The following is a 17,528-nucleotide window of genomic DNA, read 5'->3' as shown; positions in this document are numbered from 1 at the left end:
TGTGTGTGTGTGTATTGGCATGTGTGTATTTGCTTGTGTGTATGCATATGTGTCTGCATATGTGTGCCTGAATGTATATCATCAGACAGATTAGGGAGCAGAACAGACAATGAACTGAAATATACTACTGAGGGGAATAGCAAGCGGGACAGGAGAGGTCTGCTGTGCCATGTGGATGAACTCATGCTGCCAGGAATCCAACTCATGCTGCAGTGAATACAGATAGCTTCATAGTGCTGAGACTTAACTCCTTGTGCCACCAGGGAGGCCCAGAAGATAACTTTTTTTTTTTATTGATTCATACAGAACTGGGGTACAGGCCAGAGATGAGGAGGGTGAGAAGATTCACCAGAGACAGAACTGAGAGCAGAACAGGCCAACTGACGAAGTACACTGCTGAGGGGAGCAGCGGGTGGGTGAGGAGAGGTCTGCCACGCCATGTGTTCATCTCCGGGACAGGCAGGGATGGAATTCATGCTGCAGTGGCTTTAGCTTCTTAGTGCTGTGCTTTAACCCGCTGCACCACCAGGGAGGGCCAAAATAATCTTTTTTTAAAAGTTCCATTATTTTTTTTTCCACAGTAGTAGTATATAGGTTAATTATAATTTGCCTCTATATGTCTTTCTTTCAGGGCTGGTGGTTGGATTTATCTTAACCATTGCGAATTTCAGCTTTTTTACCTCTTTGCTGATGTTTTTCCTTACTTCCTCAAAACTTACTAAGTGGAAGGGAGAAACAAAGAAACGTATAGATTCAGAATATAAAGAAGGTAAGATAAATTACTTTTGATATGTTTAGACTGTTGAAATAGATATATTTTATATAAAAATGACTTTTAAGTAGTAGTTCATTTAGTTTATCATTATTCCACCACAGTGGCTAGTAGCAGCAACATTTTAGAACCACAAGTCAGTGATAATTCAGAAACATAACTGAATGTGGTCAAAGACTATACCACTTTTTGTCATTTAAAGAACTATTCATTTTTCTTTTCCTACTTCAGAATGTAAGTTTCTATAACTGCATAATTTTTATTCGGAGGAGAAAACAGTTCTTATCCTTTCCATGTACTTGTTTGTTTCTAGGTGGGCAAAGGAACTGGATTCAGGTATTCTGTAATGGAGCTGTGCCCACAGAGCTTGCCCTGCTGTACATGATAGAAAATGGCCCTGGGGAAATACCAATAGATTTTTCTAAGCAACACACTGCATCCTGGATGTGTCTGTCTCTCTTGGCTGCTCTGGCCTCCTCTGCAGGAGACACGTGGGCTTCTGAAGTTGGTACCGTTTTAAGTAAAAGCCCACCAAGACTGATAACAACTTGGAAGAAAGTTCCAGTTGGTGAGTCTTTAAGTTTGTTGGGAAAGCAAAAAAGGTGTGCATTTATTTAAGAAACTTTATAGAATTTTAGTTGTTTCCTTAATTAAAAGTGTCTGCAGGCTACTAAATTGGTGATAATAAATCAGGAGATGTTAGCAAGTCAGAAACTTTACACAAAGGCATAGAGGTTGACGCATAGACATATGGCCAGAAAGGAAAAGAGGGGAATAAAAGGAACTTTATTACCTGGGACTTCTTAGGTAGTTAGTGCTTTAACATCTCTCAGCTCCTTTCTAACATTATCATCAACTACTGCTAGTCCTTCTCCTTTCATCATTGTTGCCCCTTTGCTTTTCTCCTCCCCTACTTCTTCACCCCTCTTGCTCTTCCTTCTTTCCCCTTATTCCTTCTCCACCACTTTCTTGTCCTGCTTCTCCTATTTTCCTTCCTTGCCTATACCTTTTTCTCCCTCTTCCTCCTCATCAAAAATTATCAGAGGACATATTTGTACAGCTACTAGGTGAAAAAGCACTGTTCTACAGTGATTTCCTTACAGTGCTCTTAATTATATGAATTGGGCCTTCCTGGTGGTGCAGGTGGGTAAGTCTCAGCACTGTGAAGCTATTTGCAGCCTCTGCAACAGTTCAAACCCCAGCCAGGGAGGTGACCCACCTGCTCATCCCCTCAGCAGTGTATTTCAGTCAACCTGCCTGTTCTGTTCCCCACTCTGTCTCTGGTGAATCCTCTCACCCCTGCACCTATGGCCTATACCCCAGTTCTTCTATGCATAAATAAATAAATCTTGGGCAGCAGTCCTCTGTCCACCTGTGACTTTGCAGGTGCTTCTTTCCACCCACTCCCCCTCTCAAGGCAGCAGCCTCCTGTCTGTCTGATCTGTACCATGCTGGAACCTCTCTGCGTTGACCTCCCCCAGCAGAGGCTGCTCTCCTAAGGCTGCCTGTCTACAACCATGCAGGTCTCTCTGCAAACCTGTCCCTTCTGGGGCATCTCTCCCTGCCTGCTTGTGCCTATGCAAATGTCCGATACTCCTGTCTTATTCCCTAATAAACCTACTCTTTAAATATAAAAAATAAATAAATCTTTTTAAAAAATAGTAATTATTATATGTATTGGTCCTTTTATTACTTCCATATTACCATCAAGGAAACTAAGACTGAAGGGGCTAGGCAACTTCACTATAGACACATAGTTTGGAAGTGGCAGAACTTAGATGGAAATCAAGCAGGCTGACTTCACTAAGCATTCTGCTTCTATCAGAAGTTACTAATGAGAAAGGTTGTTTTCTAAGTAGGTGATGATTTTTAGACTGCATCACAGAGCACTCATTCTTTAAATTAGGCTTGATTAGGTAAGTACCAAAATGATGTGGCTTTCCTTAACTTCATGTGTCTCCTGGTCATTAACCAGATGATTTTGTCCATGTTTCTTTTTCAGGCACCAATGGAGGGGTTACCTTGGTGGGTCTTACCTTTAGTCTCCTTGGTGGTACCTTTGTGGGCATCGCGTACTTCCTCACACAGTTGGTCTTCGTTAATGATTTAGACATTTCTGCTCCCCAGTGGCCAATTATTGCATTTGGGGGTTTAGCAGGATTACTTGGATCAATTGTGGACTCATATTTAGGAGCTACAATGCAATTTAGTGGTAAGAACATTACCTTATCATTTCATCTTATTTGTGTGTGGTAAAGAAATGGGAAAGATGGAAAAGGGGGAAAAAAAGATGTGACAATGACAATAATCCCAAGTCACAGGGAACTGAAGGGCCAGGAATGATAGAGCAAAGTCTCTTTTGCATCATTGGTTTTTCTTGTTTTTGCACGTGATATATGAATTGGAAGAAAACTAGTCCTGTTGAGCAATGAGTAGAAGCTCTATGAGGATATGCTAGTATAGCATGCAGATGTATTTGCAAATGGGACTTCCCTTAATCCCAGGAAAGCAGATCATTTGGCATCAGGTCATTTTATTGTCCATCTTCCCGTTTGTTCTCCAAGTTCATTTGAGAAGCAATCATTCTACTAAACGAACTAGACATCAATGACCTACTTTTCTATTGTGACTTCATGCCTGCTGTCCACCCCACTGAGTTTTTAGCCCCTCAAGGTATATGGGAGAGTCCATTTTATTCAGAATTTCCTGCTGAGGCTCTCCTGTCATTTCATTATACTCAGTCCTCTGAGATCTCCTCTTGCCACAAAATAATACATTTGCCTTTTCACTCCTCTCCATCAGTCAGAATGTTTTATCAACTTTCTTGGTCTCATCTAGGTGCTAAGGAAACAGCAGTCTGAATTTACACTAATGGGCCATCAAGTCTATATATACACATACACACACACACATTGCACATGTTTTTTAAAGCGTCCAGGCTTTATTTAAACTGGGTTCTAACTGGGGAAGTTTCTGATCATATTGAATGGATTGGAAAAAGTGTCTAATGTGGAAAAGAGGAATTCATTTGGGGAAACTTTGTGCACCTCCTTTGTGCCAGCATCATGCTAGCTGGAGTCAGGGTATCCACTGGCTTGGGCTTATGCCTGATTCCTACTCCGGGGGCCTCACAGGCTGACTTGAAAGGGAGCCACTGGTAAAGCAGGCTCGGTCTGCCAGTTTCATGTTCTCCCTGCTTTTCATGTTCTCCCTTCTCCTTCTGAAGGAACGCCAGCAGTGTTGAGAGAAGAGTGCTGAGGTATTTGTAATCAGGGTTCCATATCTCTCACCATATAAATCATTATTCTAGTTACTTCAGAGATAGCTGAGAAACTTTCAAAGATTATCTTCCCTATCAGAGAAAAACTAACTTGTTCTTTTTTAAAATCAAGTCATTTGAATTTTGTACTCATTTGCCTCTTTTTTTCTCCAGGTTTGGATGAAAGCACTGGCAAGGTAGTCAACAGCCCAATGAATGAGGTGAAGCACATAGCTGGGAAGCCCATTCTTGATAACAATGCAGTGAATCTGTTTTCTTCTGTTCTTGTTGCCCTCTTACTTCCAACAGCTGCTTGGGGTTTTTGGCCCAGAGAGTGAACTTTTATTTCATTTGCAAAATTTGAAATTTGTGCGCAGATCAGCTAATTTGCGGTTCCCACTTTTATCCTAAGAAGTATTATAATGACAGAATGGAAATGACAGCTATTCTCATTGTGATGGAATTCCACATTTTTCCTTCCATCAACTCCCATGCAAAAGCTAACATCTTTCCAGTAAAAGCTAGGAGTAGTTAGAACTTACCCCTATTCCTCCTCTGCTGGTTGAGCGTCTTGAACAAGGAAGCATAATGTCCTTTTATATTGGTATGTATTGAATCAAAGTTCCTACTTGGTGTATATAGGTTGTTTTGTTTGTAAATTAGTGTAGAGATTAAAAGTGGTAAAGATGTTTAAATGGTTCTCACTTGGGCAGAGAAATGCTGCTGGACCTGTTACCCAAATGCTGTCTCTACATTAAGTGGTTTAAACAGATGTGCTGTGCATGGAAGCCTGAATAAGAACAGCATCCTGGATGTCTCCTATTACATGCCATTTACAATTGTGGAAAGTGTGGGGTTTGGTTCCTAAGTGAGCCATGAGGTCTTCTCCACATTTGTTCTTCCTCAGGGTTAGTGATGAAAAAATAAATGTCTTTTTCATAAGACCATTAAAAGCATTTAAAAAATATTTTTAAATAAAAGCAAAATAAATTTATCTTGTCTCTAAAAATGTGCAACTTATATGTATTTCATTTGATCTTTGAGCAGAAATGACCTGATATTTAATATTTTAAAAAAATTTTTTTTTTCGGAAATCTTGATTGATATATTGGCCTTGTAGACAGCTAAAGAGTCACTGGAAAATTATTGTAACTTTTAAAATTGTGGTCCTAGAATGTATTGGAAGAATAAGTGCTTTCCTATTATGTACCTTTTAAATTACTCTCCTTTACATTAGAACCTCAACAAAAGTGAATTCTGTGTTTCAATTTGTTCTTTATGATGTACTGTATATAAAGGAGTTTGATATGTTTATTTTTTCTAAAAAGATTATTTTCCTAAACATTTTGAAATATTTCTCATGTGATTTTCTTACCTTTCTTCTCTTTGTCCCTTTTGAATTCTTGTGAAATTGGTGAGAGATTCCATGAATAGGCTAGGCCATTAGAGTGAATAAAGTTTAGATTTTTTTTTTTTTATAACTACAGTGATGATATAGAACTGACTTGCTTAGGAAGGAAAAACAAAAAACAGTTTATACCCTTAATCCTTAAATCAAGCAAATCTGAGTCTCAACCATTGGTTCCCAAGTTTGATGTACATTGGAATCACCTGAGTAGCTTTTAAAAGCAAAACTTAAATGTGGGGCCTTCCTGGTGGTGCAAGGGGTTAAGTCTCAGCACTATCAAGCTATCAGCAGCCACTGCAGCCTGAGTTCCATCCCCAGCCAGGGAGCTGAGCCACATGGAGCCACAGACCTCTCCTGACCTGCTGGCTGCTCCCCTCAGCAGTGCATTTCAGTAAATCCACCTGTTCTGCTCCCCACCCTGTTCCTGATAAATCCTCTCACCCCCAAAACCTCTGGCCTATACCCCAACTCTTGTATGCATAAATAAAATAAATCTTTAAAAAAAATTAAACTTGTCTCTATGTTTTACCAATGAAGATTCTGACTTTCTTAGTCTGGAGTAAAGGCCAGGATTGGATTTTTTTTTATAAGTTCTAGCTTCACTTGAGGAGCTTTTGAAAACACTTTTGCAAAGGCCTCCCTCTAGGCCATGTAAATCAGAGTGCCCACGAGTGAGACTCACAAGTCATTCCTACATCAACTTTTTGCACAGCCTGTTTACTTCTGCAACTGTTCTAATGTCTTTTTTCCTAAAGTGAAAGCTCATGTCTTACAATGGGACAGAAATATTTATTGAAACTATCTTTGGTTTGATAGAATTGCTAACATTAGCAATTTGGGGAAATGGTGCTTCACAATTTTTTCAAAGATTTGTTTTATTTGTTTATTTAGTAGAAGAACTGGGGTGTAGGCCAGAGGTACAAGGGAGTAGTTGAGAGGATTCATCAGAGACAGAGTGAATAGCAAACAGGCAGATAAACTGAAATACAGTCTGAGACATGTGGCTAGAGCCAGTTCAGGGGTCAGGGGAGGTCTGCCATGCCATGTGAGTCACCTTCCTTGTCTGGGGATTGAACTCATGATGCAGTGGCTGCAGCTAGCTTCATAGAGTTGAGGTCAGAGAAGTCGCACTGAGGGAAGCGTAAGGGTAAGGGGTATAAGGGTTAGATGGGGTGGGGGAGGTGTTTATAGGCCTAAGTAAGGGGGAGAAACAACCAGGTGGAAAATCTTGACAAGGAACTGGAATTTACTTTTCTGCCCGGGCTTGTGTTACCTGGTGGTGATAAACGACGACAAACACGTCATGAGGTTATCACTCCCGAGTATCTGCTTCTGCTTGGGGCAACTGTTCCTTCCATATGCCTGTGCTGGGCTGGTCCCTGACCCTTACAAGAGCCACCAGGACAATGAGTTGATAGAACAGGCCATCCTATTCCTAGCTTTTCTCATCACTTGTTTATATCTCAGCCAAGCCACGTATGTCTCTTTCTTGTAGCTGCTGTGTAAAATGCTGGCTTCAGAATTGCCAACTATATCCTGATTAGTACAGTTCTTACAGAGAGAAAAATCTTGTGAGCTGAGGTTCTGTAAACTCTGCCACCTGCCTGCGGTAGGAAGAGCTGCTGCCACTCTGTACAGTGGTTTTCTGGCACCAGCCCAGTCATCTGACGTTCCTGATGTTTGTTTGTTTTTTTAAAGAGTTATTTATTTATGCATACAGAGCTGCGGTACAGAGGTGCAGGGGCAGTGAGAGGATTCAGCAGAGACAGAATGGGGAGCAAAACAGGCAGATAGACAAAGTACACTGCTGGGGGGCGCAGCGGGCTGGTCAGGAGAGGTCTGCTGCGCCATGTGGGTCATCTCTCTGGCCGGGTATCGAACTCGTGCTGCAGTGGCTTCTGGAGCTTCATAACATGGTGCTTTAACCCATTGTGCCACCAGGGCACAGTTTTATCCACTGTTGCTGATGCCATCACAATGACAGCTACTGGAGACCAATTCCCAAAGGACTTTATTTAAAAAGTGAATACAATTACATGATTTAATTATTTAATCTCTTTTGCTACAATTCCAAGTGGTTCTAGATATTTTAATAGTGTATCAGTGTTTAACCTATTTCAGTTAAATTAAGTTGACGCTAATAGTGTTTTCTTTAAGGTTCACGGAGAGGTTGATAATCAAGAACACATTTCTGGAGGATAATCAAAATTTAAAAAAAAAACAGTTTGGCTACCTGAATTTCTGAGGACTGTGATGATTCCAACATTTCTCAATCATGTGATGTAATATTGTTTGGAAATACATGAGTCAGAGAATTATTATAGAGGGAGTGAATGTAAAGCTATGTTGGCAGGATAAGCCTCCTGGAATTATCTTCCCTGCCGGGACTAGACCTGCTAATTCTGTACTTTCGTTTATCATCGCCGCCCTTTCAAAATTTATTTGGTGCCATTCTTTTTATATGTGGAATTTTTCTTTTCTATTAATGTTTAATTACTGAAGTATTAAGTATTGGATAATTTTTAAATTAGTTTTAACATTATTTAACATTTTTTAAATTTATTTTATTTTATTTTATTTTTTTAGATTTATTTATTTATTTGTGCACACAGAACTGGGGTACAGGCCAGAGGCTCAGGGGCGGTGAGAGGCTTCACCAGAGACAGAGTGGGGAGCAGAACAGGCAGATCTACGAAGCACACTGCTGAGGGAAGCAGCGGGCGGGTCAGGAGAGGTCTGGCTTGCCATGTGGTCTCCTCTGGGGCAGGCGGCAGGCGGAATCGAACTCATGCGGAAGTGGCCTCAGATTCTCAGTGCCGTGCTCCAACCCGCTGCGCCACCAGGGAGGGCCTTAAATTTATTTTTAACATTAATAATAAAACTAAAATATTGGGCCCTCCCTGATGGCACAGTAGGTTAAAGCACAGCACTATGAAGCTATCTGCAGTAATTTCAACGCTAGTTCAATCCCCGGCCAGGGAAGTGACCCACGTGGTGTGACAGACCTCTCCTTACCCACTTGCTGCTCCCCTCAGCAGTGTGTTTCTGTATATCTATCTGCCTTTTCTGCTCCCTACTATGTCTCTGGTGAATCCTCTCACCACCCTCACCTCTAGCCTGTACCCCAGTTCTACATACATAAATAGATAATTTTTTTAAAAAGAAATGGAGTGTAGACTAGAGTTGCAGGATTCTAGAGGGGATTCACCAGAGACAGAGTAGGAAGCAGACCAGGTGGATTTACTGAGATAAACTAAGTGGTGCAGTGGACTAGACAGGAGAGGCCTGCTGCGCCATATATGTGTTAGCTTTTGGGGATCCAGCTCAGGTTGTAGGGGTGATGGTGCTGAGACTTAACCTGTTCACTACATGAGAGGCCCCCAATACATCCTTTTTACTAATGAAATTTTGTTATAATTAATACTATCACTACTGCTAGTTGAGTGCTTATAGCCAGAAAAATCTATTAAGGAAAAAGAATAGCAAAACATATACCAAAATGTAAATGTATTATCAGGTAAGATTACACATAATTTTTATTTTGTTGAAATAATTTTAAGTTATGCTATATGAATTAGTATCTCAAAGCTGCCACAAAAAAACATAAAATAGCCTCTGGGAAACACTCCTCTTCCTTCATCTACCCATTCTATCATTGTTTAAATTATATTCTTACTTATGTTGCCTCAATAAAAAATAATACAGTAAGGCCTTCCTGTGTCACAGGAGTTAAAGTCACAACAACATCAAGCTATAGCCAGTCACTATAGCATGAGTTTTAGGCATGAGTTCAATCCCTGGCCAGGGATCTGACCCACATGGTGTAGCAGACATCCCCCATCTCACCAACTGCTCCCCTCAGCAGTGTATTTCAGTAGGTCTGCCTGTTCTGCTCCCCACTCTGTTTCAGGTGAATATTCTCACCCACACACCTCTGGCCTATACCCCAGTTCTTCTACAGGCAAAAAAAAAAAAAAGAAGAAGAAGAAGAAAAGGAAGATTTGGTAAAATCCAAAAATCAGTGTATCTCACTATATTTTGTTTGAGACAAGTTCCTTGCAGACTTTTCAGTTTTGCTGTTGCTTAACTGCATTTTAAATTAGACATAGGATGGGCTCTCCCTGGTGGTGCAGTAGGTTAAAGCACTGCATTATGAAGCTCTCTGAAGCCACTGCAGCACAAGTTAGATCCCTGCCAGGGAGCTGACCCACATGGCATGGCAGACCACTCCTGACCCACCTGCTGTTCCTCTCAGCAGTGTATTTCAGTCAACCTGCCTGTTCTATTCCCCACTCTGTCTCTGGTGAATCTTCTCACCCACCACACCTCTGGCCTGTGCCCCAGTTCTGTAAGCATAAATAAATAAATATTTTAAAAAATAATTAGACATAGTAATATCTTATTGCATGACAAACTTCTCAACACATCAATTATAGAATTCTAGAACAAAGAACCTTGGGAATCTGAGCAATTGCCCAGACTTGAAGAAAAAATAGTTATATAATATCTCATAAGAGTGAGAGTAATCTTTTCTAGCACTTTTACTGCATCCCTACTTTGGCATATGCGTGTTTTTTTTCTGCCTGGATTTTTCTCTCCTCCCCTTCCCATTGTCCTTTAAATATTAGCTCAGTCACACTTCCTCTAAGAAGTTCCTCAGGCTGAATTAGAATACATTCTACATATTAACTATAATATGCTGTAAATAAACATATGTCTTATTGTCATAAACACTCATTGACTCAATGTATTGATACATTTTTTTTTTTAAGATTTATTTGTGCATACAGAAGTGGGGTACAAGCCAGAGGCTCAAGGGCCGTGAGAGGCTTCACCAGAGACAGAGTGGGGAACAGAACAGGCAGATCGACGAATTACACTGCTGAGGGGAGCAGCACGTGGGTCAGGAGAGGTCTGCCACACCATGTGGTCACCTCCGGGGCAGTCGGGGATTGAATTCATGCAGAAGCTGCTTTAGATTCTCAGTGCTGTGCTTTAAATCCGCTGTGCCACCAGGGAGGGCCTATTGATACATTTTTAAAAAAGATTTATTTATGCATACAAACTAGGGTACAGATCAGGGGTGGGTGTGTGTGTGTGAGAGAGAGAACTCACCAGAGATAGGGAGCAGAACAGGCAGGTCTGAAATCCACTGCTGAGGGAAACAGCAGGCAGATCAGGAGAGGTCTGCAACACCATAAGGGTCCTCTCCCTAGCCAGGGATTGAACCTGTGCTACAGTAGGCTGCAGGGAGCTTCTTAGTGCATGCTTTAACCCCTTGTGCCACAGGGAGGGCCCTGTATTGATACATTTTTCTTCAACATTTTTTTTCAGTCTCCCTATTGCTAAGAACTACCAGATATAAAAAGATTCCAAACATTTTTGGAGGGACTAATAAAATTTTTTAAGAGTTCCAAATAATACTAGGGATTCTACATTTTTCTCTTGATCTCATCAAGCTGCGAATTTTAAAAAAAGATTTATTTTCATTTACTTATGCATACAAGAACTGGGATGTAGGTCAGCTCTCATGTTTCTTTTTATATTCTATTTCACACTTAAGCAGTGAAATAGTATAATAGAAAGAGGGTTTAATCCTGAGGTAAGGAAATCTAGTCATCCAGCAAATATTTGTTTGGGCCCTCTGCTTTTGGTATTGTGTTCTAAAATTGGTGAATCAAAGACCAATAAAATAAGGACCATGGCATCCTTAGTGTATTAATGAGTTACTTTTAATAACTAAATTTGAAATCTCTGCCATATCTCTGCCTGGATCATATACTTGTTTTGTCTCTTTAAACTAGTTTTGCTTTCAACATTCCTGATAATTTTTTTTGTTCAGAGTTGGACTTGGTATATCAGTTGAAAGGAACTGATATATGCCTTTGCCCTGAGATTTTGTTTATTGGATAGGAGTTATCCTGTACTTAGTGTTTGCACTGCTGTGGTGTCAGACGCTCAGACTTACTCTACTTTCTTGCTTTTGTCTCTCCTATTGTCTTTGTGTGTTTTCTTAGAATAGGAATTTCAGAATTGAATCTGAAGCTGGCAGTTCTTTTAACGATAATCCTCTGTCATTATGCAGGAACCCTATTGAAGTGGTGGCAACGTGTGGGAGAAGTGTTCTATAATCCTGTAATTAGTTCTCAGCCTTTTGGAGAGACTCAGTTGGGTATTTCCTTTCCTCCTTGTCAAACAAAGTCTAGAGGAGGCTGGTATTGGGCGTTTCCTTGGCCCCCACTGAGGTAGGCTTTGGTAAGATCCTAGTCAGTTAGCCTCTGATAATCTAGTTTTCCTTGAGAAACAGCCTTGTTAAAGAATACTGAGAGTTCTGCTTGTATTTCAAAATTGTTACCTTTCCACTCCCCACTGAAGGGCTTTTTCTATGATCTTTATGGTGAGAATTAAGTGTAGCACTTAGAGGTTAAATATCAGGAAAAAATGCATGACAAACTTCTCAACACATCATTTTAGAATGCTAGAACAAAGAACCTCAGGAATCTTCTGAGCAATTGCCCAGACTTGAAGAAGCTAAAAGTAGTTATATAACATCTCATATGAGTAAACATATAATCTTTTCTAATCTGCCTCCTCAATCCTGGTCTTCTTAGGGGTTTTTAAATCTCAGCTTAGTCTGCCCTAAACTTTCCTCAAATTGTTAATTACAGTTTAAAGTGTTCCTCCTGGTGAGGATGCCACTCACTGACTTCAGCTCCTGGGCATTTGCTGCCTCTAAACTGTGATTCTCTGAATCCACCTTTCTTTTGCAATGTTCCAGGCAACAGTTTGTCCTGAGACCAGTCTTTTCTGAGGTAGTCTTGTAACAGGGTGGCCCCTAGGAAAAAGGGAAGTTCCAGGTTCCCTGCCCCACCCAGAAGGAGGGTGGAGCTGAGAAGAGAAGGGAGAAGAAGAGAATGAAGCAGGATGGAAAACCAGGATGCCTGAGGAAGTCACATGGAGCAGCAAGCATGTGATGAAGAAACCATGCTTGTTTCCTGACCCTGGACTGGTTAAGGCAGATGTGGGTGAGATACCTGTAGGGAGGTGACTATGGCAGTGTTTTTATTGATTTTGATGTTGCTCTTTTCCTCCCAGATTTGTCTGGCCATTTCTGACCCTTTTCCATCCTGCTTCATTCTCTTCTTCTCTCTTCTCAGCTCCACCCTCCTTTTGGGTGGGGCAGGGAACCTGGAATTTCCCTTTTTCCTAGGGACCACCCTGTTACAGTCTTAGTTTATTTTCAGTTTATTCAGTTGTTTTCTTGTTGTAAGGGTGGAAGTGAAGTTTTTTTTAAAGATTATTTTAAAAATCTGGGGTACAGGCCAGAGGTGCAGAGGTGGTGAAAGGATTCACCAGAGACAGAGTGGGGAGCAGGACAGGCAGATAAACAAAGTATACAGCTGAGGGGAGCAGCAGGCGAGACAGGAGAGATCTGCTGCGCCATGTGGGTCACCCCCCCCCCCAACTGGAACTCTTGCTAATGTGGCTTCTTAGTGCTCTGCTTCAACCTGTTGCACCACCAGGGAGGGCTGAAAGTGAAGATTTCTAAATCATTCACATATCCAGTGAGATTCTAAAAATCACCAATGTGGTAACAAGCCTGATTTTCTCTTCCATGAATAGTAATACTTACTTTGCAGTATTGTAAAGAAATTTAGGTTGCAGATATACAAAAACACTTTACCTGGTACAAGAAATCAATGAACGGTGGCTTTGTCATTGGTTGATGGCACACTTTGTTGAAGAACAGACACTTGCCAAATAGTAATCTAATTGGAACTGACATTTAACAAGCTCTCAGAACAGTTAAGCTAAATCTTTTGCTTTTTCACTTTCACTTCCACATTCACAGGAAAACTGAAACTCAGTTAAATTTCTAATTCCTTTTAACACTTTATGTTACAGTAAAAATTGTTTTCCTAAATTTCTTTCTTGAGACTCTTATTTTATATCTGCAACTTATGCTAAAAAGTTCAGTAATTTTGTGCCACCAAGGAGGGCATATAAATAAATAAATGTTTTTTTTAAAAAATACAAACTATCTGAAAGAGGTGCTCAAAAATAATTTTCAAAACCAAATCTCATATTTTAATCACTTATAAAAATTTAAAACTAACCATTTGTCAAGACTGTGCACTTTTTTAGTGGAAATTGGTGAATACGTTCTGAGACTGAAAATTCAGCTTAAATTCCTCCTGTAACAAGAATACAAGAATGTTAAGTTTCTTAAAACATAAAATTATCATTTCAGGGGTTAATGACTCAAAATAGTCCCCTTCTCTCTCCTGTATCCCAGATGGTACTTGGAATATATGTGGTTTCTATATATCATAAGGACATCTCCCTATGGTTTCCTTTTAGTTCATGTTGAGGGCCTTCTGATGCTTGACTGTGCTCTGGCCAAAGTTGTAAAATTTCATCAAGCTGCTTGTGCCCCTTTGTGGTCAGTGCTTACAATTACAGCCCAGTTTTGTTTACTAGCAAGAAGTATTTGAACTATTCACAAGCTGAAGTAGAGACACCTCTGAACAAAACGGGAAAGAACCACAGGGAGATCAGCTCAGAACCAACCAGAAGCTGGTGGTCCATGGGCCTCACAGTAGAGAATAGATCTCTGAGCGCAGGACCAGATTCTGAGTGAAAGGAGTTGGGAGGACTGCCAGGTTGGCATCAAACATGGCCGTCACACATTGTTGTAATTGTTTCCATGTCGCCTCCCACACTGGAATATGAGCTCCATGAAGGCAGAGACAACTTGCCTGGCACTCGACAAAGGTTGCTGAATGACTAAGCAAATCAAGAAATGAATGGGTTTAGCTCACAAAAGGTTCACAGTAGACAATAGCTATGATTCTTTCTATTGTGATTATTCGTATTAGATGCTTAAAATGGAAAAAAGTGTTAACAGTTCTAATTAACAAAGCCCCTGATAATCCAGAAAATTTTTCAGACCTCGATATTTTGTATGCTTAACTTCATTCATTTGTTTAAGTTAATAAGTAGTAATTGAGCACTACATTCCAGAATCAGGAGAGACACAGTTCTAATGTCCAGAGAATAGCAATTCAGACTACATAAAAAAAAAAAAAAGATCTCTGTCTTGCTCCTAAACCCCAAATTTCAGTTCCCTCCAATCTGACAACTGTGGGATAATAGCTACAGTTCTGTTTCATTATCTTCAGATTTCATTATCTTGTGTTTTTTCCCCTCCATATCATCATCCTCAATTTATTCATTTTTTAAATAAATTTATTTATGCACACAGAACTGGGGTATAGGCCAAAGGTACAGGGCTGGTGAGAGGAGTCCCCAAATTCACCTGGGGAGCAGAACAGGCAGATTAAAGAAGGACACTGCTGAGATGAGCAGTGGGTGAGACAGGAGAGGTCTACTGCATCATGTGGGTCCCTCCCTGGCCTGGGATCAAACTTGTGCTGCAAAGACTGTGGATAGCTTCATAGTGCTGCGCTTTAACCCACTGTACCATCAAACAGGGCCCAATTTATTCATTTTCAGTGTTTGCATATTTTTATATATTAAGCCCAAAATTCTTGCTTTTGTACAAAAGTTATACAGAAACAAGTGCATCTGTACTAGAATTTCTGGAAGTAGTTGTAAAGGTTTTCCAAAGAAGAGGTAGCAAACCCAAAAGGGAGTCATTTATGCTAAACCACAAATCACCAAATGGTGCTTAAAAAAAAAAAGATTTATTTATTCATACAGAACTGGGGTGCAGGCCAGAGATGGGGAGGGTGAGAGGATTCACCAGGGACAGAGTGGGGTGCAGAACAGGCAATCACGAAGTACACTGCTGAGGGGAGCAGCGGACGGGTCAGGAGAGGTCTGCCGCGCCATGTGGTCACCTCCCGGGCAGGCGGGGATAGAACTCCTGCGGAAGCGGCTTAAGTTTCTTAGTGCAGTGCTTTAACCCGCTGCGCCATCAGGGGGGACCCCAAATGGTGCATTTTTAACATTTCCCAGGAATGTAGTCTTAATGTACTTAATCCAGAATTATCTGGTCAGCACTATGTAGATCATCTGCCTTATAGATACATGCAGTGCCTTAAAGGACACTTGCCATAATCAATATGCTTTTTACTAGTGCATTTTCTTATCATGTATCTTTCTGCCTATAAAAATTTTTCACTTTGAAAAAAAATTTTTTTCCCACTTTGTACTGCTCCTCAGATCTCCTTGCCAAATGCTGAATAGGATACTTCCAGAATCATGAATTATTGAACAAAGTCAATAAGATCTTTACATTTTATTCATTTGAATTTTTATCTCCCCTCCCATTTAAATGTTGTTGTTGTTGTTTTTTAAGATTTATTTATGTATCTGGGGTACATGCCAGAGGTGCAGGGGTGGTGAGAGGATTCACCAGAGACAGAGTGGGGAGCAGAAGAGGCCAACTGGTGAAGTACACTGCTGAGGGGAATGGTGGGCAGGTCAGGAGAGGTCTGCTGCACCATGTGGATCACCTCCAGGCCAGGGATTGAACTCATGCTGAAGTAGCTTTAGCTTCTTAGTGCTGTGCTTTAACCCGCTGCGCCACCAGGGAGGGCCACTAAATAGCTTTCTAACCCTTATTTATCTTGACCTCTCAAAAACATTTCACGATCCCTTTTTTTTTTTTAAAGATATATTTATTTATGCATAGAGGACTGAGGTTCAAACCAGAGGTGCAGAGGCTGAGAGAATTCACCAGAGACAGAGTGGGGAAAGAACAGGCAGACTGGCAAAGTACACTGCTGAGGGGGAGCAGCAGGGAGACAGGAGAGGTCTGCTGCATCATGTGGGTCACCTCCCTAGCCAGGGATCAAACTCGTGCTGCAAAGGCTGTGGATAGCTTCATGGTGCTGTGCTTTAACATGTTGTACCACCAGGGAGAGTCCTCATGATCCCTTTTCTCTTAAGCTGCTCTCTTCTCCTTGGCACTGACTATTTCTACTGTTCCTCTTTTTATTTATTTATTTTTAATACTTATTTATGCATACAAAAACTGGGTTCAGGCCAGAGGTACAGGGGATGAAAGGATTCCCCAGAGACAGAGTAGGGAGCAGACTAGGCAGATCTACTGAAATCCACTGCTGCAAGGAGCAGCAGGTGAGACAGGAGAATCTGCTGCGCCATGTGGGTCACCTCCCTGGTGAGGGAGTGTCTGGCAGTAGGTTGATATTGCTGGGACTTAACTTCTGTGCCATCAAGGAAGCCCAATTCTATAGTTCTTTATTAGACTTTCTTTCTAGATACTCCACATAACCACAACTATTCTAGAACTCCTGGCCTACTTTAGATACAGCAAACTTCACAAAGCCTATTACCTTCTTGGTTTCATTGAGGAAATGAAACATTTTGTTTCCATTTGCTTTGAATGCCCCCAAACTCTCTAGAATGCTATCATTGTGAATATACTAATCAGAGTCTGCTGAGAAATGTATAAGTGAACTATTACCTTCTCTAATAGGAAATCCAGAAAAGGGCAATCCAGGATTAGGATATCCACTCGACTGTAGAAACTTCTACTTCTGACCTGCTCTGCCATCATAAATAATTCTGATCCTTATAGTTGTGGTATAATTACTATAACTCCAAGATTTTGTTTTTTAAGATTTATTTATTTATGTATATAAAACTGAGGTACAGGTCAGGGGTGCAGGGGTCGATGAGAGGATTCATCAGACAGAGTGGGGAGTAGAACAGTCCAATGTAGTACACTGCTGAGGGGAGCAGCGGGCAGGGCAGGAGAGATCTGCTGCACCATGTGGGTCACCTCTGGGATCGAACTTGAACTGAAGCAGCCACTGCTAGCTTGCAGTACTGCGCTATAAACCGTTATGCCACCAGGGAGGGCCCATTCCAAGAATTTCAATTCAAGTCTTTCTCTTTTTATCTCTATGGCAGAAGAAGTAAAAGGAAAGGGTATGGAATGTTTGAGCAACAAGTAGGATTTATCATTCTAAATAGATTCTGCCATCCACTGCATCAAGACAGAACATATAAGACACCCCCCCCTTTTTTTTTAAAGATTTATTTTTTCATACAGAACTGGGGTACAGGTCAGAGATGTGGAGGGTGAGAGGATTCAC

At 40.9% G+C, this 17,528-nt stretch overlaps 1 protein-coding gene across 1 annotated transcript in view; it reads left to right on the top strand.

Moving 5' to 3' along the window:
- Positions 1-5,725, top strand: part of TMEM19 (transmembrane protein 19) — a 17,553-nt gene extending 11,828 nt beyond the window's left edge. Inside the window, exons 3-6 of the mRNA XM_004675887.2 lie at positions 632-769; positions 1,086-1,340; positions 2,775-2,984; positions 4,206-5,725. Coding sequence (XP_004675944.1) covers positions 632-769; positions 1,086-1,340; positions 2,775-2,984; positions 4,206-4,369 — 767 coding nt within the window. The 3' untranslated portion in view covers positions 4,370-5,725. The remainder of the gene's footprint in view (positions 1-631; positions 770-1,085; positions 1,341-2,774; positions 2,985-4,205) is intronic.
- Positions 5,726-17,528: the final 11,803 nt, after the last annotated feature.

Source organism: Condylura cristata, unplaced genomic scaffold (genome assembly GCF_000260355.1).
Source record: "Condylura cristata isolate star-nosed mole 26May11 unplaced genomic scaffold, ConCri1.0 scaffold00004, whole genome shotgun sequence".
Lineage (NCBI taxonomy): Eukaryota > Metazoa > Chordata > Mammalia > Eulipotyphla > Talpidae > Condylura > Condylura cristata.
The sequence above is the reverse complement of the archived record's forward strand: the minus strand, read 5'-3'. Positions and strand labels throughout refer to the sequence as shown.